The sequence below is a fragment of the Hydractinia symbiolongicarpus genome, chromosome 6 (genome assembly GCF_029227915.1).
Source record: "Hydractinia symbiolongicarpus strain clone_291-10 chromosome 6, HSymV2.1, whole genome shotgun sequence".
Taxonomy (NCBI): Eukaryota; Metazoa; Cnidaria; class Hydrozoa; order Anthoathecata; family Hydractiniidae; genus Hydractinia; species Hydractinia symbiolongicarpus.
Window position 1 is genome coordinate 18,010,108 of NC_079880.1, and position 18,687 is coordinate 18,028,794.

General features: G+C 35.8%; 2 protein-coding genes across 2 annotated transcripts in view; one reads left to right on the forward strand and one right to left on the reverse strand.

Moving 5' to 3' along the window:
- The first annotated feature begins 6,566 nt into the window (after positions 1-6,566).
- On the forward strand, positions 6,567-9,515 carry LOC130647153 (uncharacterized). Its single transcript, XM_057452911.1, has 3 exons — positions 6,567-7,540; positions 8,040-8,194; positions 8,601-9,515. Exons 1-3 carry the CDS (start codon positions 6,959-6,961, stop codon positions 8,659-8,661), a joined length of 798 nt encoding a protein of 265 aa, XP_057308894.1. The 5' UTR covers positions 6,567-6,958; the 3' UTR covers positions 8,662-9,515.
- Positions 9,516-10,924: 1,409 nt separating this feature from the next.
- LOC130648116 (double-stranded RNA-specific editase 1-like) overlaps positions 10,925-18,687 on the reverse strand; it is a 46,807-nt gene continuing 39,044 nt past the window's right edge. The window contains exons 4-9 of the mRNA XM_057454141.1: positions 16,434-16,640; positions 15,935-16,299; positions 15,063-15,234; positions 14,093-14,829; positions 13,576-13,990; positions 10,925-13,409 (exon numbers count right to left, since the gene is read on the reverse strand). Coding sequence (XP_057310124.1) covers positions 12,793-13,409; positions 13,576-13,990; positions 14,093-14,829; positions 15,063-15,234; positions 15,935-16,299; positions 16,434-16,640 — 2,513 coding nt within the window. The 3' untranslated portion in view covers positions 10,925-12,792. The remainder of the gene's footprint in view (positions 13,410-13,575; positions 13,991-14,092; positions 14,830-15,062; positions 15,235-15,934; positions 16,300-16,433; positions 16,641-18,687) is intronic.

Below are 18,687 nucleotides of genomic sequence, written 5' to 3' on the forward strand. Positions count from 1 at the left end.
CGAATTTTGCGAGGATATCCAAACATAGAAAAGGTTTTCTCGAGACAATTGATAACATGTTGTGTTGTCGTTGATCGGATGGTAATGGCTACAGGATATCGAGTTTTATAGTCTATGATGACAAGGATTGACTCGTTGTTCGGCGGAAGCGGTCCTTTAAGGTCAATTGCTAGATGTTCCCAGTTGTTTGTTGGTGGTGATGGTATTTCCATAGGCTGATGTTTTCTGCTGCTGGGAGTGTTCACTTGACATGCATGGCATGAATTAATGAGGTCTTTAATTTCTTTGTTGATTGTTGGCCACCAGACTTTTTCGCGTAGTAGACTCTTCGTTTTGACGATGCCTTGATGTTGAGAATGCGCAATGTCAAGGACTTTTCTGCGTAGTGATTTAGGTATCAGGATTTGATGGTTTTTCATAATTATGTCTTGACACGTACTAAGTTGGTTTCTGATACAGTAAAAGGCGTTGTTCTTGGACCAATTGTTTTATTGAATGGCTGTGTATAGCTGTTGTAGGTCAGGATCTTCAAGAGTTGCTTTGGCGATTTCTTGAGTGGACATCGATTTCGGTATTGTGTCGGTTGTCAACATTCGCATGTACTGCTCCACATCGTTGATGGTATCTGCGGTAGCAGGAAGTGGATGTCTTGAGAGGTAGTCTGCTGGATTGTTCTTTCCTGGTTCATACTTTATGGTTGTGTCATATGCTTGAAGTTTAAGCAACCATCTTTGGATACGCGGTGGTGGATTTGAAGTATCGGACAGCATTTTCTCAAGCCGCTTGTGATCGGTGACGATAGTGACAGCGTTGTCGTAGATGTAATAGTGAAAGTGTTGACAAGCCCAGAGTACAGCAAGGGCTTCTCTCTCTGTTTGGCTGTATCGTGACTCTGTATCGGTCAATGCGCGAGAACCATATGCTATCGATTGGTAGGATTGGTCACTCTGTTGTGGTGTGAGGATACCACCCAGACAATGCGGACTAGCATCGACATAGACTTTGGTGTCAGCTTTTGGGTCGTAGAATGCTAATGTTGGTGCTTTTGTGAGTGCTAGCAGAAGCTGTTGGTACGCGTTTTCTTGATCATCACTCCATACGAAAGGTGTGTCGTTCTTTGTTAGATCTCTGATTGGAGCTGTGATTGATGAGTAATTTGGAATGAAGCGGTTGCAAAAGTTGACCATTCCAAGAAGCGATTTTACTTCGGTGACGTTGCTCGGTGTTTTCATCTGCTGGATGGCTGAAATTTTAGCAGGATCAGGTGAGATGCCTTTATCTGACAAGACATGACCGTTGAATGTGAGGGTAGTAACAGCGAATCGGCATTTGCTTCGGTTGACTTTGAGGCCATTTTCGTCTAGTCGCTGGAACACACGTTCAAGGTTCTTGTCGTGGTTCTCGATGGAGGTACCCCAAATCAAGATGTCGTCACTGATGTTTTTCGCACAGGGGCAACCACTGATCGCAACTTCAATTCGTTTTTGAAAACTTTCAAAAGCACTGTTGATTCCATATATCAATCGTTTATATTGATGTAAGCCTTTATGTGTCGCAAAGGCGGTGATGTGACGGCTTTCTTCATCGAGTTCTATTTGATGGTAGCCTTCGGTCAGGTTGATCTTTGAGAAGTACATGGCACCATGGAGTTCGGTTAAAATGTCCTCTATCTTTGGTATTACATGACGTTCACGTATGATTGCTTTGTTTGCCTGTCTCATATCCAGACAAAGTCTAATTTTTCCAGAGGGTTTGGCCACAGGTACGATTGGATTGAGCCGTGTGAAACCTGAGTCGATGATGACTTCGACGGTGCATCCATTGATGGTGACAGGAAATGTTGGCGATTTTTTGTCTAATTTGAAAGAAGCAAACATCGTCCTCATCTTCTGAGCTGTCAATTTCTGTTGCACGGGCATGTTGACGATTGTGGTATCTTTTTTCATCGAACTTTTGGTTTTTTGGAAGCAGACGGTTGCGAAATGTCCGATTTTCCCACAATGATTACAGGTAGTGTTTCTGCTGCGGCGGCATTCTTGAGCTCGGTGACCACTAGCTCCACATCGTGTAAATGCGGTGTTGCTGTTCCGTCGATTGTTGTTGTTGCTATGCCCATTGTTGTTTTGGCGGTTGTTGCTGTTTTGGCGATAGTTGTTATTCTGCCTGTTGTTATTGTTACGATGTCTCCTGTTGTTTTAACGCCCATGATCGATGTTGTTTGTTGATTCAGCCGTGGAAGATGATCCAGAAGCATTGTTGTTATTTTCTTCTATGGTCTTGTTGAAGTGACTGGCATCTTCCATTGCTTTGGATAATTGCTGTAGTCTCTCTAAGGTTAGGTTCGGTTCTGTTAGGAGGCGTTTTCGTAGTTTTGATGAATGGCATGTGGCAATTACTTGATCACGGATGTTGTTGTCGACTTCATGCTCATATTCGCAATACATTGCCAGTTGTCTTAGGCGCGTGACGTATTGTTCTATCGATTCTGTTACGAGTTGCTTGGCTCTGCGGAAAAGTGATCTTTCAAAAGGTATATTCTTTTTGACACTAAAATGTTCGTCTAATGCAGTGATTGAATTTAAGTATAAGTTACCTTCTTCTTCTTGTTCTACGTCCAGAGTTTCGTATATGTCCTGGGTTTCTTGACCCACAAGGTGTAGCAAGAGTGCATTTTTTCTGCTGTCATTGTTGATGCCTGATGCGATAAGGAAGTATTCAAACGCTTTCTTCCATTTTTTCCATCTTTGACTGAATGTGTTTTGATCGCCGTTTGGATTGAAAGCCGGTACTGCAGGGATTTGGAGAGCCATTTTGTCTTCGATTTTTCCTGTGATTCGGTGGCTTTGTCGATAAAATATAACTGGATATAGTGAATTCAGTTATTCCTCTACCTCGTCGCCATTTGTTATGTTTCAGGGTCGATTAAAAGTCGAGATATGAATGGATCAAATCGTTACATAAATGAATACAAATTGAAGGGATGCTGCCATCTTGGATCTAAGAATTGGAAGAGGAGACTTGCGCTGACTCAGCAAAACAAATAAGTAAAGATGGCAGCTGCACTGTGGGATACAACAATTCTATTAGAAGAGGTAAATCTTTTAATGAGCCTTTAGACAATCATAGCCTAATTTGAGTTTACTGCACACTGTCGAAGGTGCCGACTTGCCACAAAAACCACAGGGCTGTCGAACGACTTCCAGCATTTAAAAAAAACTTTTTTTTGCTGGAGAAACCCGAATCAACCCGAAACAACATTTTTTTAAACATTTATTACCGTGTGAAATTTATTCTTTTAATGTCGAGCAATGGTAAGTGGAAGAGTTCTGAAAAAAAACTGTTTTTTATATTATTTATTCCATAAATATATAGGTAGCTGTAATAAAATCCTACCAATAATAAACGAGAGTACAACGACAGAATATAGCTTTCTTCTCGACAAAATTTAAATGAAAACAATGAGCTTGCGTGCCTTGCATGAGCCGTATATGTGTATTTCAAGCACATATACGCCAGTGAGTCGTCCATCCTCATGCACACACTGTGTGTATATATACCTTTATTTTATTATTTTCTTGATACAATTTGGCGATACACACTGGTCAATGTAAAGGCATTAGAATAAAATTAACCAGACTTAAGATTACATAACAAAATAAGAACATTGGAGACTAGCTAGCTAGCTAGCTAACTAGAAAAAATTATTTATTTGTTTTCATAAATCGTGTTTTATCTTACGTTCCTATTTTCAAATCAACAGCCTGTTGTTGTAGTTCCTCTTTCTTATGATTTTTATCCGGTACCAAGTAATATTTTCTGACAATTTTTTGCTTTTGGCAACATATACTATCACTGGCATCACCCTTCCTTATGTACAAACTGTATAGCTAGACCACTTTCTGTGTGATGTAGTTATTTTTATTTTATTTTGAGAACAATGGGCATGCGCGCACTTTTGTGTAGGCAAAAAAGCAGGACTCGCACAGGGTAAAATAGTTATTAATGAAGATTAAAGACTTTTTTAGGCAGAATAAGATTCAAGATGAACTGGAATTAAATTTTAACTATATATATTCTTCTAATTCTTCTTAAAAAATTTCACTAATTTTGAGCGAATATTTCTTTTTTGGATGGATTTCTTTGATTACTGTGGTCTGTTGTTTATAATTTCTGCCTACAGAAATGCTTGCGCATGTGCAAAAAAAGCGCAAACTTTTTAACTTTTGTACACATTGGCAAGTCATAGATATTTTGTATTAGAATCACTGTAGTGTAGCGTCACTAAAAATCCTTACCATGGAGCATAAAACATCACGAAATGTGGATAAGAGCTGGATCTAACACTATCAAAATTTTGCATTGTATACAACTCAGCTTTATTTGAACTTACTACAACAATATTTATTAAAGTGAGAAATGCAATTTTTGATGGGCTAGAACGTCGTAGCATGCTTAGGATGGTCGCCATATTTGTTTTTATTTTAGAATGACGTGCCGTAAACGCTCAATACAGCGTCCTTTAAAATTAGCGCCCTTGTGGCGGTTAGTTGCATGATGTTGGGGTAGACTTGCGGCAGGGGATTTCTTTGGAATTTCGTTTGTCTTACAGATGCGAATAAAACACCTCCATAATTCGTAAAAAAAGACGAAAACGTTTATGGATTTGTTCTAAAACCTTGTGTAGTTTCTGTTTACTTTTGATTAATTCTAGCGCAATATTTATTTTGCGAAAAAAAATAAAATTACAGTTTAGAAACAAAATTTGTTTTATTAAAAGTCTGGGATTGTTTTGTGCGACAAATTTTCACAAAGGGGGTAAAATTCACCACAATTGATATCCGCCAAAATTCATTACATTGACGTAGAGAACATTACGACGCATCTTCGCCCCGTTTTTTGCCCAAATCCTTGTTTTAGGGGAGGGGGCAAAGTTGTCGCTGTTATGAAGTTCACTATTATGTCAAAATGCCCTGAGAACGAGGTTGGTTGCATCATAGTCACGTGAACAAGTTGCACTTTCGATATTATGCGTCACTGATTTTATCAAAAATAAAAAAATTATGCGGAAGTAGTTAAAATGGAAAGAGGAAAGAACTTGATTGACTTTGTGCTTGTGTTTAATTTTAATTGGAATATAATGAAAAAATAAAAAATACGCCGATTCATGCAGATTCGATTACTTTTGGAAAGCACACTTCTGGAGTAATTTTCGTCAAATGCTAAATAAATAGTTAGTTGGTTGTACCCTAAATTCTTTCTTTTATAATTTATCTTCTTATTTGTACTTCAAATGAAAATAATTTGTTTATTATTGACTTTACTTCTTTATCACTTATTGTAGAGCTGTTGTGAAGTCGGTCCAGAAAAATAAAGCGAGTGTCATACAATATCTAATACAAAATATACTGTGCATATTCCTTTCCTTAATATATTTTTTACAAACGTAATTCTAATTTAATTTTAAAAACCCTATCATTAGTTATTTTAATGCCTTTTTCTTTCTCTCTTTCCTTTCCTTTCCCTTTTAGGGTTGATGGAAGGGTTAAACCTATCGACTTGTGATAAAATATAAAACGATACAAATATAAAAAACTAGGATAAGTGGTGATAAACACGCGCTATTTTTAATTGCACAAATTTATATTTCTTTACTTTTATTTACACGCAAAAGTCACCACTGACAAAATCGTTGTTCCTTCCTCTGGTTTTAATTTGATTTTAATAGCCCAATAATTAGGCCCTCCATCATTGGAGTTGGTTTTTGACACAATGTTGTAATATGCAAACACTCAATGATAAAAAACACGAAGTAAAAAATGAGCACTTTCCCGCCAGCGGACGCATAACAATCCTCGCAAAGAATCAGTACATAAAATTTTCATACTAATACTTTACTTTACTAATACTGAGTACTAATACCCACCCCCCCCACCCACCCCCCCCCACCACCCCCTTACACACACACAGTTTTTTGCTAAGTAATAATTTTTTATTTTTTACCAATAAGTGTCTCTATCATCGCCTGAAAATTGATGTTATCCAACCAGAGAACCTACAGGCTATCTAACTTACAGCGCCTCCTGGACCCCAAGGTATAGCTGTTTTGCGTGTTTTAGGACTGCAAAAATGCGTTGGACCCCAGCTGGGGTCAAAGGGGCTTACAGCTTCCCTTGGACCCCAGCTGTTTCGGCACTAGCTTGGCTCGTTGATTGTCACTAAAATCTCACACTATGCCTGAGCCCCCTCACTTTGGAAATTGTGGCGCCGCCCCTGTATATTTATTTAATGTCTGAGCACCTACCCAAGCAGGAAAACAGACACCATGTTTTGTCTAGATTATGAATAAATCTCAGCCCACTCTGTAAGCATTAGTGATGGAATTATTGCACGTATAGGTAAGCCTACTCCATAGTTACCATTTTACTGAAATCCATCTACGCAGGAGTTTTTTTGTAAAGTCATGATGAAGCTTAAAAACAATAATTAATACACATCAGAACACTAGCAAATCAATGAAACTTTGATGCCACATGAATGTTCGACTTCGTGGTGTATAGTCAAGATTGTGGTATAAAGTTAAAACAGAAAGTCCTCTATGTTAACTTTAGTATTTATTTATTTGTTTATATAGTTTATCAAATCAAATATCATGTCTGGAAAGCTTTATATTTTTCTTAAAAAATCATTGTCGTCAAATATAGTTTGTAATCTAGCATAAAATTAGAACGCTGAAGTTCCTTCTTCGTCAATTTATCCTTCCTTTGCGTTTCCACTCCCAGATTTTTATATGTTACTTTGTATAGACATGTAGGTATTTCATAATTTTTTTGAACACGTTAAAAAGCTTTCAAAACAGCTATTATACTTTACCTTACCATGAGTTATGATTTTTTAGATTGCATATTAGTAATATTGTGATAGCCAACATAAAAAGAAGCCTCTGTTAGGAGGAAAGAGAATGTCTCAGGCTATTGCTGAGCCTAAAATAAACGAGGCAAATTTTCATATGAAGTCTAAAAATAACACAGGACGTGATAGAAACCATGAAATTCATATGAACGTGGTAGAAGATCGAAGTTCAGAAGGTGCTTCAAATGAAAATGGTGTGGTAGAAACTGGTATTGAGAGGAACAATTCAGAAGAAGGTAGTTTTATTGTTATTCTCCCAGATAATGGCGATAACGAAGTTGAGGAAAGTATTGAAATTGAAGAAAGTATTGAAGTCGAGGAAAGTAATGCAAGCGAGACGCACAGTGGCTGTTCGTGCAATTGTCATGGAGAGAACGCTGGAGTAAATGATGCATCAGCACGTGCAGATTTCAATGGTAGCAACGAAACTACAAGTAGTGGCAGTGACATGAATAACCCTGTTGAACAAAAGATATCAACATTAAATACTGAAGAAAAGAAAGCATTTTACGTAAACGCGTCATTTGCTTCAGGAAAATCACTTCCGTCTTACGATAGTTTGGGAGAGTATATACTCCAAGACGAGCCACCTAAATATCAAGATGTGACTGGAAAACAAATTCGAGATCTTGTAAGTATGTTTCGATGTTATTATATTTGACATCATACAACAAATCATTTTGTACCATAGTTCTTAAATATCGTCCCCAGGGCTTCTTTTTGCAGTGAAGTTGCGTAATTGTAAGATTTTAAAAAACATTGCGTTGATAGTAATAATTTCAGTAGCTCAATTAAGAATATTAATTTCATATTTCTATAAACGTTATGCGCTTTGCGTTTATAAATTATTGCGAAACAAAGAAAACCGCTTTTTCACTTTAAATAATTGTAGCAAATTTTACGTGAATAATTCCCGTGATTTAAAGAAAAATTGGGTGCAACTTGCAAATTGTATCTAAACGTGGTTTTTTTAGTCCACGATATCAAGAAAGTACCTTTTTCATGGATAACTTCTGGCAAAAAATGTACAACGTTTGCGAATATTACGGTTTGTTAGATGACAGTTTATTCTGCATACATATGTACAAACCAAGACGTAGTCGAAATATTTTTTTTCTTCTTTTTTTTAGGAGGAAAATACGACTCCAGCAGCAGCTGTTCAAGCAGAAACACCATGGTCAAAAGCAAAACGAAGAATGGCATGCTTTCTGATAACATTGGCCATTTTAGCAGTGACGTCTTTGTTGATATACCTTTCAATTACGGGACGCACTCCAACAGAAGTGTAAGTAAGCTGTGAAATACCAATTATATTTTGGTTTAGGAAATTAGGTCCTGCAAAGTATTAAAATAAAATAAGAACATCTAAAAATGTACAATTAGAAATAGTATATAACTCACTTACTGACGATGTAAGAAGCTTCGTATTTTTAATTGTACATTTTTAGTTGTTCTTATTTTTAACAGATTTAACATGACAAAGAAAACATTCTTATTGGAACTATACGTGTTTCTTAGCACGAGTTTGCCTCACAAGAAGTGTGGTGACATAGCAAACGTGCATAGATGTTTAGAATGTTTAGAAAATTAATCCTTGAATTTTAGAAAACGACAGGCTCGTTAATTGCCGTAAAAATTTAAGATTGGTCTTCGAAACTTCCAAAAGTATAATTTAGTTCATTTCTATCTAGATTTAGTAAAACACCAATCGTAGATCCTGACGAAGGAATGAACGGTCGTCCAAGGAGATAAAGATTTGCTCTGAAGATAAATTCAACTTTTATATCTACTGCTTTTAAAGATTTTTAATTCTAAGTTAAAAATAACGGTAGCAATCTCAGTTTCTGCAAATGCGATGCAAATGCGATTTCATGAATATGTTGTGGCAGGCTATATGAAGTTTTAACTTTAACGAAGTTGTATTTGGAAACTTTCTCAAAATTGAATGTTTGTTAAAGGGATAATTTTTACACAACAATTTGCACAAAAGTGAACGCACGAAGATTTGTAAAAAATATTTTATCCTGATTATTAGATGTCTTTTCTTTATTATATTTGTCAGAAATATTTCCGACTGTACAGAGTCGCTACAAAAGCAGTAAACATTAAAAATGCAACACATTATTGAAACCTTTTTTTTTGAAACCTTTTGCTAGTAAGTGATAAGCTCTTCAGGTCTTCAGTCATCTCAACACAGTCGTCTTGTTGTTTGAGATTTTATTTTGTTAAAAAAACAAATGATAAACCTTAGCAAAGAAATTCTTCTTTTTTGATAAAAACTTTTCCCCTTTTATAACTTTGTGTAAAAAAGTAAATATCCTATATCTGATTTTCACGTTTTCACAAAATCCTTCACAAGATTTGTATATACGAATTTAATCATCAAATTTCAACAACAAACAAACAAACAAAATTTGTGATATTTTCCAGCAAGTGTGTGCAAACTAACGGAGTAAACCCTAACTTTAAAAATTCAAAACAAATAACAAAAACATGTATTTTTAATGTATTTATTCATTTTTGTATATAGTATTATTAGTTAGTACTTATATTGTAAATATAAATATTGTAAATATTTTCTTATAAATATATTCTTATTAAACATATTTTCTCATCCTTTTTTGGCGCTAAATATATTTCATTCCATGCGCCATATTGAAATGTACGCTTCCACGAATGAAATGTTGCATATCACAGTCTTCTAACGTGCTGCCCATCCTACTGGAAGTATAATTTTCAAAAATTTGGTGTTATGGCAAATATTAGACAATATTTTCACTTGAAGTACATTGCTGCACTAGAGAATAAAGAAGAATCCTCTTAGATAATAATCAGCAGATGCCCCTTCTTGTTGAATATCAATTTTATATCCACTCCACTTAAAGTATTTCTCGGAACACAGCTTATTATCGTAAAACTTCTAATCTAACGCGCTCTCTACAAGCAGGGGTCATTTTTTGACAAAAATCGTAATTTATTTTCCTCTTATTTTACGCGCGTGTCCAAAATCTTTTCCATTTTATTTGACTCTAATGATTAACGCGCAGCCTATAAACAACAAAGGCGATATTCACGAGACCTCAATAACAACATGCGCGGAAAATTAGAAGAATATTTTTTTTTATATTAAATTTTCTTTGAGATAAAAGCAAGCTTTCAGCTACCCTATTTGGTGGCTAGAAATCAAAGGTGTTACTTGACCAGTATTTTTAATATTTCAAAAATTGACGTGCCACTAAAACCTTGGCGCATTTTACTTGAACATTTTTGTCGAAAATGGTAGATTATACTGATAAAAATTTCCTCATGGAGTTTTTGGTGGACAGGGCAAATTAGGAATTTCCTGCGGGAGGTTAATGTTCAGTTTCACGATTTTTTTTTATGTACTGATTATGTAATGATGCATGATTACACGACTTCAAACAATTCACAAGTTTAGTTTTTAGATTTCACAACTTTCTCAGATTGTTTGTTAATTGTTTATGTAGCTGATCATAAACGCTTGTTTCAGCCAAAAAATGTTTAATTATAAATGTGGCATAAACAAACTTAACTACCCTAATACTTTGAACTAGAGTCCAATATTTGTTAAGCACACTCATGTAAAAGTTCAATAAGCGTCCATATTCGAACAAGCGCAACCCACCTACGGTTAACTCCCAGGTTGGGTAGGGGAAGAATATAAGTGCCCGCGGGCCTCTTTGACTAGGCACAAATTAATTGACCATGTGATTCGATGCTAAAATCTTTTGACGAAAAAGAAATTAGTGGTGAAATTTTGGGACTTTCGGATATTGATTGGTTGCATAAATAATAATAATTACATGTATGCTGATTACCAGGTAGATAGCTTTTCTACGGAGATAAACAGATAGTGGGAAGAGAACAGACGATATAAGAGGTCCATCAAAACGAGGTCATATATGAGGACGCTATTATGAATTTACAATGTAAAAGACACCCTTTTAAAAACATCACAAGGCTAATTGTTGGGGGGACAACAACAAAAAATTACTTAAACGGAAAACATTTTATTTATAACGTTTAACTGTTAATACAATATGACTTTTTAATATTTTTTGGTTTTGAAATTGCTCATTGATGTTATCTACGTTCACTCTGAAAATGCTTGATGAGAGAATGAAGAAAGGTTATTAAATGTCAAATATACTTCTTACATTACAATTGATAGCCCGTATTTTGCAGAAGCGGCCTAAATTTTATTTCTGTGATGATGTCAGCATTTCTTTATTGAATTTCAAAAAAAAAAAAAAAATATGCAAAAACTGTCCTGTTTTTGAACATAGGATAGTTTTCTGTTGGCGAAATGTCAGATGGATGTAAATGCACTCAAGAACATTAAATCACGCAACACTGCCATCAGAAATGTTTTAAGACTTCGATCGTTCTATGAGCTATCAAGATAGAACTAACATGTTCATTTCACTTTTCTGCAAAAAAGTTAAAACTATTTGCTGGGTGTAGCAAAGGCGAGATCTTTGCGGGAAATTGATGTTTAATTATATGCAATGTTTTTCTACACTGAGAAACCTTACAAATCTTTCTACTTGGAAACTTTATTTTTTAAATTCTCAGAGTATGTTTTATAATTTGTAACAAGAAAAATTAATTTTGGTTGTTCGCCCTTGTCTTTTTTTTTCAGTGGCAACTGTTCTTATTTTGTTGTCTGCAACTAGTAAAATGAAATAATAATAACATACTGCCAAAACATCTATAGGCAATGTCTAATCTTGGAGGAGTAAGAAGACACTTTTTTAATAAACGCCCCTCTTAAACGAACCCTTTCTCCAGTTTGTCATGCGCTTCAATTTATACCGATCCATCAGTTGTGCTTTTTTTTGTCTCTCTTGTTCTATTTCTCTCAATATAATATTGTTTATATCTTATTTTTAATATATGTCTTGTTATTTTTGTTAGGATGAACAGCCATTTTATTGTAAATTGGTACGCCCTAAAAAGCATTTTACACACCATTCCATGATGAAAGGTGTCTATTCTTTTTTTGTGATCCACAAGTAATACTTCACTATATTAAAAGTTTACAAAAAATCGCTCGAAAAATAAACTTTGAAACTTCGTTAGTTAGTATAGATTTTATATGCAACGTAACATGCGAAATAAAAAAAATCTTGCTTAACAAGGTACAAAAACGTTCAACATCGTCTCTGCTAAATATGTTGTTTAACTATTTCAAGACTTTCCCGCCATTTTTTGGTCACATACACAAAAAACATAGTTGAACACAAGAAATTTAATAAACGCCAAAATCTATCTTGCTGGACATTCAAAACTATGGAAGATTTTAAAAAGTTAAAACAAAACTGAGAGGTAATGTGTCATAGACAGATGTTTTTCGAAATATTGATGTTTCAACGTTTCCAGATGTTTGTGTGGAAAATGATGGATAATACAGGTTTTTAAGGTCCACCAGACGCTCTTCAAAGTCAATTGTAGAAAACTTAACAGCTACGAGTACCTGAAAATATTTTCAACATTCTAAAGACATCACTCCAGAAACGTTAAACCATTGTTCAAAGTTTTATCTTGTACTATGACTAATTAATCTCGCGCATTTCTCAACTTCTCCGCATTTTGTTTTTCTTCTGTCACAGCTTCCACTCCTCAGGTATAAACCACACACACTTTTTTCATTAATACGGATTGGAATCGATCTTTAAACATTGTAACCGAGCTGGGTAGTTGGGCGGGACTCTAGAGGTGCACTTTACAATTATCTTATCCACGTATATCTTTGAGTCAATCAACGTCTCTGTGTTAATATGCAGGCTACATCATGCGTACGATTTATTCGCTTAGTCAACGCGCACGATATCTAAACAAGATAAAGTAAAAACCAACACGTTAATAACCGAACATGTCGTGTTCGTAAGGCTTTCCAATCCATTTACCACACGTGGTATCATTCAACGCCTTGAAAAAATTCTCTTTAGCCTTTTGGTGATCGCACGCCAGAACTTTCGCAGCATGGTATGTTTTTGGATTCAATTTTAGCCTGAATGCTTTTATAAGCTGCATAAATTGGTCGTAAAAATTCAATTTACAAAGTCTCGAAGGCGATTGGACGACAGTTTTTCCTGTCGTTGCATTCACTGCCTCCACGTTTTTTTGCTCGCTGTACCAGTTAAAACTGTTGCTGTTCGCTTTTGAAGTGTCGCGATTTATATCTGCATTTGTCGGCGTCCCTAAACATGGTTTGTTCAGTGCGTAGGCTTCGGGACAATCCTTCATCCTCCCAGCTCTTTTATACAACGCTCTATACAACGCCTCGTAATGGTAGTGCAATCCTACCACAATACCTTGCAAGTAAATAGGTTCGGTGAAATAGCTAAGTAAAGCACCTTGAACACCCAGGGCATTCCACTTAAGAATCTTATCGCTGCAAGACATTGTGCGCAACCGCTCTCCCTCCAAGATGCCATCCGATGTTTGTATATTGTTCTCTGGCACAGGTATTGTCCCTAAAAATAGCCAATTATAGCTACACACAAAATCGTACAAGTTATTTATTCGGGTGAAGGGAGATTAGCAAACAAAAGTAAACCTGCAGCGCAAACCTTTTGAAAACACAAAACAAGGTGATCGTTATCGGTTAACACAACAAGAGTAAAACAAGAATAGACTTACCTTGTCCGTTCTCAATCTTCGTTCTTAACAAGCCAGCAGTTTTGTTTTTCGCTCCTTGCTGATGAGTTTGTAATGTAAACACCCTTCCATCTCCACAAGGAGCCGTGTTCACAAATAAATAGACATGTACAGACGGTTTCAACGCAAATTTACCGTTAGGTTGTCGTGCAAATATCGTACTCGATTTGTTTCCAGCAGCTAAAAAAAGTTCATTGTATAAATACCGTCGAAATCCCCGACAAGCGATGATCTCCCCGTGACAATCGTTTAACGTCTGTCCTTTATGATCCATCTGGTCACCAGTTACGCACTTTGTACCGGTACCGATACTTACTACCTGCAAATCAGGAGTAGAATTTGTATCCTCGCATTTTGCCAACACAAAGGCGGCAATCACTTTGCACTGGGTTTCTCCCTGAAAAACATTTAAAAATTTTTCCTGTACAGCTTTCGTGATCATGTTACACAGCCCAGGTGCAAGCTCGTATTTAGGCTCGTCGTTTTTAGGACATTCTACCTTTACTCCCTCAGTGTAAATGTCTGGATTGATACCATACAGGGTATTTAGTGCCTCCCGCGCAGCTACTGTTTTGGCTGTTTTCTTGTTAGGACCTTCCCCGATAAAGTCTCTTTCTCCCACGTAGGCGGTCGCTTTAAATTTAACGGATGCATTACATTCGCAATCTTCCCATACTTCGAAGCGGGTTTGTGGATTTAACTTCAGCAAAAGAACAATAGGATGATTGGTCGCAGGATTGCTGGTCGATTTGTTTTCGAAAATATCTTTTAAGTCGATTGCCGTCCACTCGTTGACGTCGATGTTTTTCAACTCCTCCAACACCGACAACGCTAGTCTGAGTTTCGCTCTCTTTTTTGAAGAGCCTTTCGCTTTAAACACCTTTCCTTCGATTTGTGTCTTGATATGGTACTCTGTGATCCCAAGTGCAGTCTTTTCCTCACTTTCATCTAATTTAATGTCGCGAAAAAGTTCGTAAAACACCATTGTCGGATGTCGAGACGTGTCGATAGTTTTAACTTTAGTGCTGCTCTCTGCATCTTCATATGCGGCCATGCCATCCTTCTTAGGACGTATCACATCAAGAGCCTTCTTAGCAGCTCGCAGTTTGGCTAAGTTCCGGTTTTTACCGACACCTTCGTACGCCACGCCCTTTATCACAATAGTAGCATGGTATGATTTTTCTTCGCTGTCTGGCTCTGCTTCTTCCTGGATAACCTCGATGTTAAGATCTTCACCTGTAATTTAACCAATATCAACAAATAAATTTCAGTGTAAAAAAGGGGGAACTGAGCCGTGGCCAACGCAAAATTTACAAGTGGAAAATAAAAATTATATACTCGTCACAAAGATATTTAAATTTTACTGGATTGGTTAAAATGATTGAATTTAAAACGTAATCAAACCCTTGTGAAAAAAAAGTCATATACACACTAGCGCGTTCAGAAATTCTATTAATATTAGTACATACGGAGGAGTTCTTTGAGCTGCGTAAGAGGAAACTTTTTTTCTAGTTGAATCTCTTCCGGTTTTACTTTGGGGGATTTTTTTGTGATTTCCGCGTCTTTAAAGTCGTGAATATCATATATGCACAAAAGGATAGTCTTTGCAAGATTAAGTTTGGCTGTTTTCTTGCTTCGTCCCTAAACAGAAGAAACAAAGAGAAGTGAATAAACGTAACAACTGCTTTAAACAAGCACTTTATTTTACAATATTCCCTAACGCGAATGGTGAACTACCAGTTTCCCTGCAAAAAGGGTTATTAACAGATATTTGCTATACAAAATGCAGACGATATAAACAATTTATATTACAACTATTGTCAGTTAATGTCAATAATACCTTATTCACCCCTTTGTCATTTTTTTTAATAAATCTTTTTTTGCTATGTTGAATGGTTAATACTTACTAAGTTTCTATGTTTAAATTGTTACATTTATCTATTGCACCGCAAATTTTTATATCCTATACCTCTCAGAACCTTAGATGTTGGCCATTACCCGAAACAACGAAATCCTTAAAATCAGGAAAATAAAAAAACTTTCGTTAAGATTACTCTTAAAACTTGAAACTCACAACACAACTTTATTTCATCAAGAGGAATCAGTCTATAAATTTAATATGACGTACTTACAAGTGTACCAAATTCGATTCAAATTAGAAAAAAATCTCCAAAGTTATGGATTCCGATCCCACCCCGTCATAATGAGTTTCCCGGACCGAATAGGGTTAAGAAAATTAAATCTCGCGAGAACGTTTTCGACATACAAGTTAATTAATAAGTCAAGATACTTCGGTCTATTTCATCACTTCACTTTAGAACGAAAAAGACGGAATACAAACCTCTCCGAAGAATCTTTTGCTCTGCACATCAGCTTCGACCTTAAACTGCCGATCGCCTTGTCCGGAACCTTCACACCAATTCAATCTCATATTGGGAAAGATTTCCGACAACACCATAACGGGATAACAACGCGCTTTTTCAATGTTAATAGCAGGAGGGTTAGTAAACAGTTCCGGAAAGCCCCGCCCGACAGCCTGATGTGGAAGTAAGGCACCCGGGCGTCGGAATGGATTATCAGGCGGCGGGTGTGTAGGACTGCGGACACTAGGTGGGGCGTACAAGGGACGGTCTCTGTCGTGACTAGGCATTTCTTCGTCAGATGTGAAATCAATATACTTCCCCTCCACGCCAGAAGTTGACTGATCTGAAAAACAAAATAAAAAATACAACTTTCCTACTAAATTTGAGATACCACGTTGCAGGAGTAAAAGGATTTTATTAAAAATTTTATTAAAAATTTTTATTAAATGTTTGTATTACGATATATGGCATACTCACATAGTGTATGGTTAAGTGGTTGGTAGTGTTCAAAAAAGTATTCGCTCTCCTCCCTCTCAGTTTTGATAACTTCCTCTTTACCACCAAGCTCTTCCAAAGCTCGAGTTGCTAAATCAAGCTTTGCCTTTTGTTTGGTCGTCCCACTTCCTTCAAACGATTTTTCGTTGAGAATTGTGTAAGCTTTAAACGTAGGCTCGTGTACTGGCCCTGAAATAAGAAAATGGGCGAACTAACACGTGAATGATGTAACTAAAACTTGATGATGGCAGTAAGAGAAGATGAGAAGGAAATTGATGTGTGTACAAAACTTGTAACAATCAGATAAAATAAGAAAAAACAAAGCTAAACACTATAAAGCAGAAAACACACATACATATAGGGTCGCATAAGAAACATGCAAAAGAAAATGTAAAATCATTAAAAATTGAAGAATTCCTTTTTTTCTAATTTCTCCTGTGAAAAAAATATACATAATTCAGAAGACGCAAAACACACAAACGTTGCATGAGAACATCTGTCGCAAGGTGTTACATTGTTACAAGGGAACGGAAAAACACACCCGTTAACTTGTTGTCCCCAGCAAAGTTCGAGACGTCAACGTTTATTGGTTATTAATGTCACGTGACACCTATCACATTGCACACAAACTATCGAATATAATTTCAAATATTCACACCCTTTAGTTTTAATAATTCCGGTTTTCAAAAATTATTGAAACTGAAAGAAGAGCTGCTAATTAAAAACAGATGTGGCTTTTTCGTGTCATTTCTTACATCGTACTCAGTTCTGATCAGCCTGTCTACCTTTATATCTGGAAGAGGAAAAACTCAAAATTTTTTCTGAGAAGCCGTGCTAACAATCACTTTATGCACGTTTAGTTTTATAAGGAAATTCACAAATACGAATAGACTTTGAGTAGAATTTTGAGCCTTATAAATGTGTGAAAGTTTCACACAAAGAGTGAATTTCCTTATTCAGTCCTGGACATTTATTACTAAAGTTCCTTGAGGTTTTCTTGACAAAACAACACGGTGAGACACCGTGTTGTTTTGTCCTTTATAAAAATTTTTCATGTAAAAAATGTTTATCTAAAGTAGATAAAAAAGTCGTATAATTCTTGTTATTGTTATTGACAACGCAGAGCGCTCCTGGTGATGATAATTCCACAGCAACTATTTAACACTTAACACTTTTCATAATTTTACCATATTGAAGTTACCATCCCATTTCTTGCACGTTGATTTTATTGAATTTCCGCGCCCGAAGGCGTAGGAAATTCTTTAAAACCGTCGTTTTTTTCTTTCGGAGCATTTTTTGAGAAAAAATCGACCCTGGGATTTCACGTTGGTCAATCACAGATGTAAACTTCGTACCCAAGCTCCTTAACTACTGGGAAGTCTAGTATTGACGCTTCAGGCCAAAATTGGTATTTGTTTTCCACAAAATTTGGCACAGTTAACAAAAAAAGTATGCTGAACATAATGGTGACATAATAATTTTGATTTTTGTCACCTAAATGTCATTTTAGGCCAAAATTAGTCCAAAAATTAGAACTACTTTATTTTCAACAAAACTTGGAACAGTTAACAAATAAAGTATGCTGAACATGATGGTGACATCAAAATTTTGATTTCTTCTTACCTAAATGTCATTTCAGGCCAAAATTGGTCCAAAAATTAAAACTACTTTATTTTTAACAAAATTTGGTACAGTAAACAAATAAAGTATGCTGAACATGATGGTGACATCAAAATTTTGATTTCTTGTTACCTAAATGTCATTTTAGGCCAAAATTGGTCCAAAAATTTAAACTACTTTATTTTTGACAAATTTTGGCACAATTAACAAAAAAAGTATGCTGAACATAATGGTGACATCAAAATTTTGATTTTTGTCACCTAAATGCCATTTTAGGCCAAAATTGGTCCAAAAATTAAAACCACTTCATTTTCGGCTAAATCTGGCACAGTTAACAAATAAAGTATGCTGAAAATGATGATGGTACAAAAGTTTGATTTTTTGTCACCTAAATGTCATTTCAGGTCAAAATTTATCCAAAAATTAAAACTGCTTTATTTTCGACAAAAATTGACACAGTTAATAAAAAAGTATGCTGAAAATGATGGTCACATCAAAATTTTGATTTTTTGTCAACTAATGCCATTTAAGACCATAAACGTTTCAGTCGCAAGACTTTCAACCATGAATGATAGGCTGTATTTTTTGTTAGCAATTTCTTTTAAAATGTGAGTTT

What these genes read in the sequence shown, in the direction of transcription:
- LOC130647153 (XM_057452911.1), top strand. Translation starts at nt 6,959, where the DNA reads ATGTCTCAGGCTATTGCTGAGCCTAAAATAAACGAGGCAAATTTTCAT. An exon ending in GAAAACAAATTCGAGATCTT is followed by an intron (nt 7,541 to 8,039) that starts GTAAGTATGTTT and finishes TCTTTTTTTTAG; the next exon opens with GAGGAAAATACGACTCCAGC. An exon ending in GGACGCACTCCAACAGAAGT is followed by an intron (nt 8,195 to 8,600) that starts GTAAGTAAGCTG and finishes ATTTCTATCTAG; the next exon opens with ATTTAGTAAAACACCAATCG.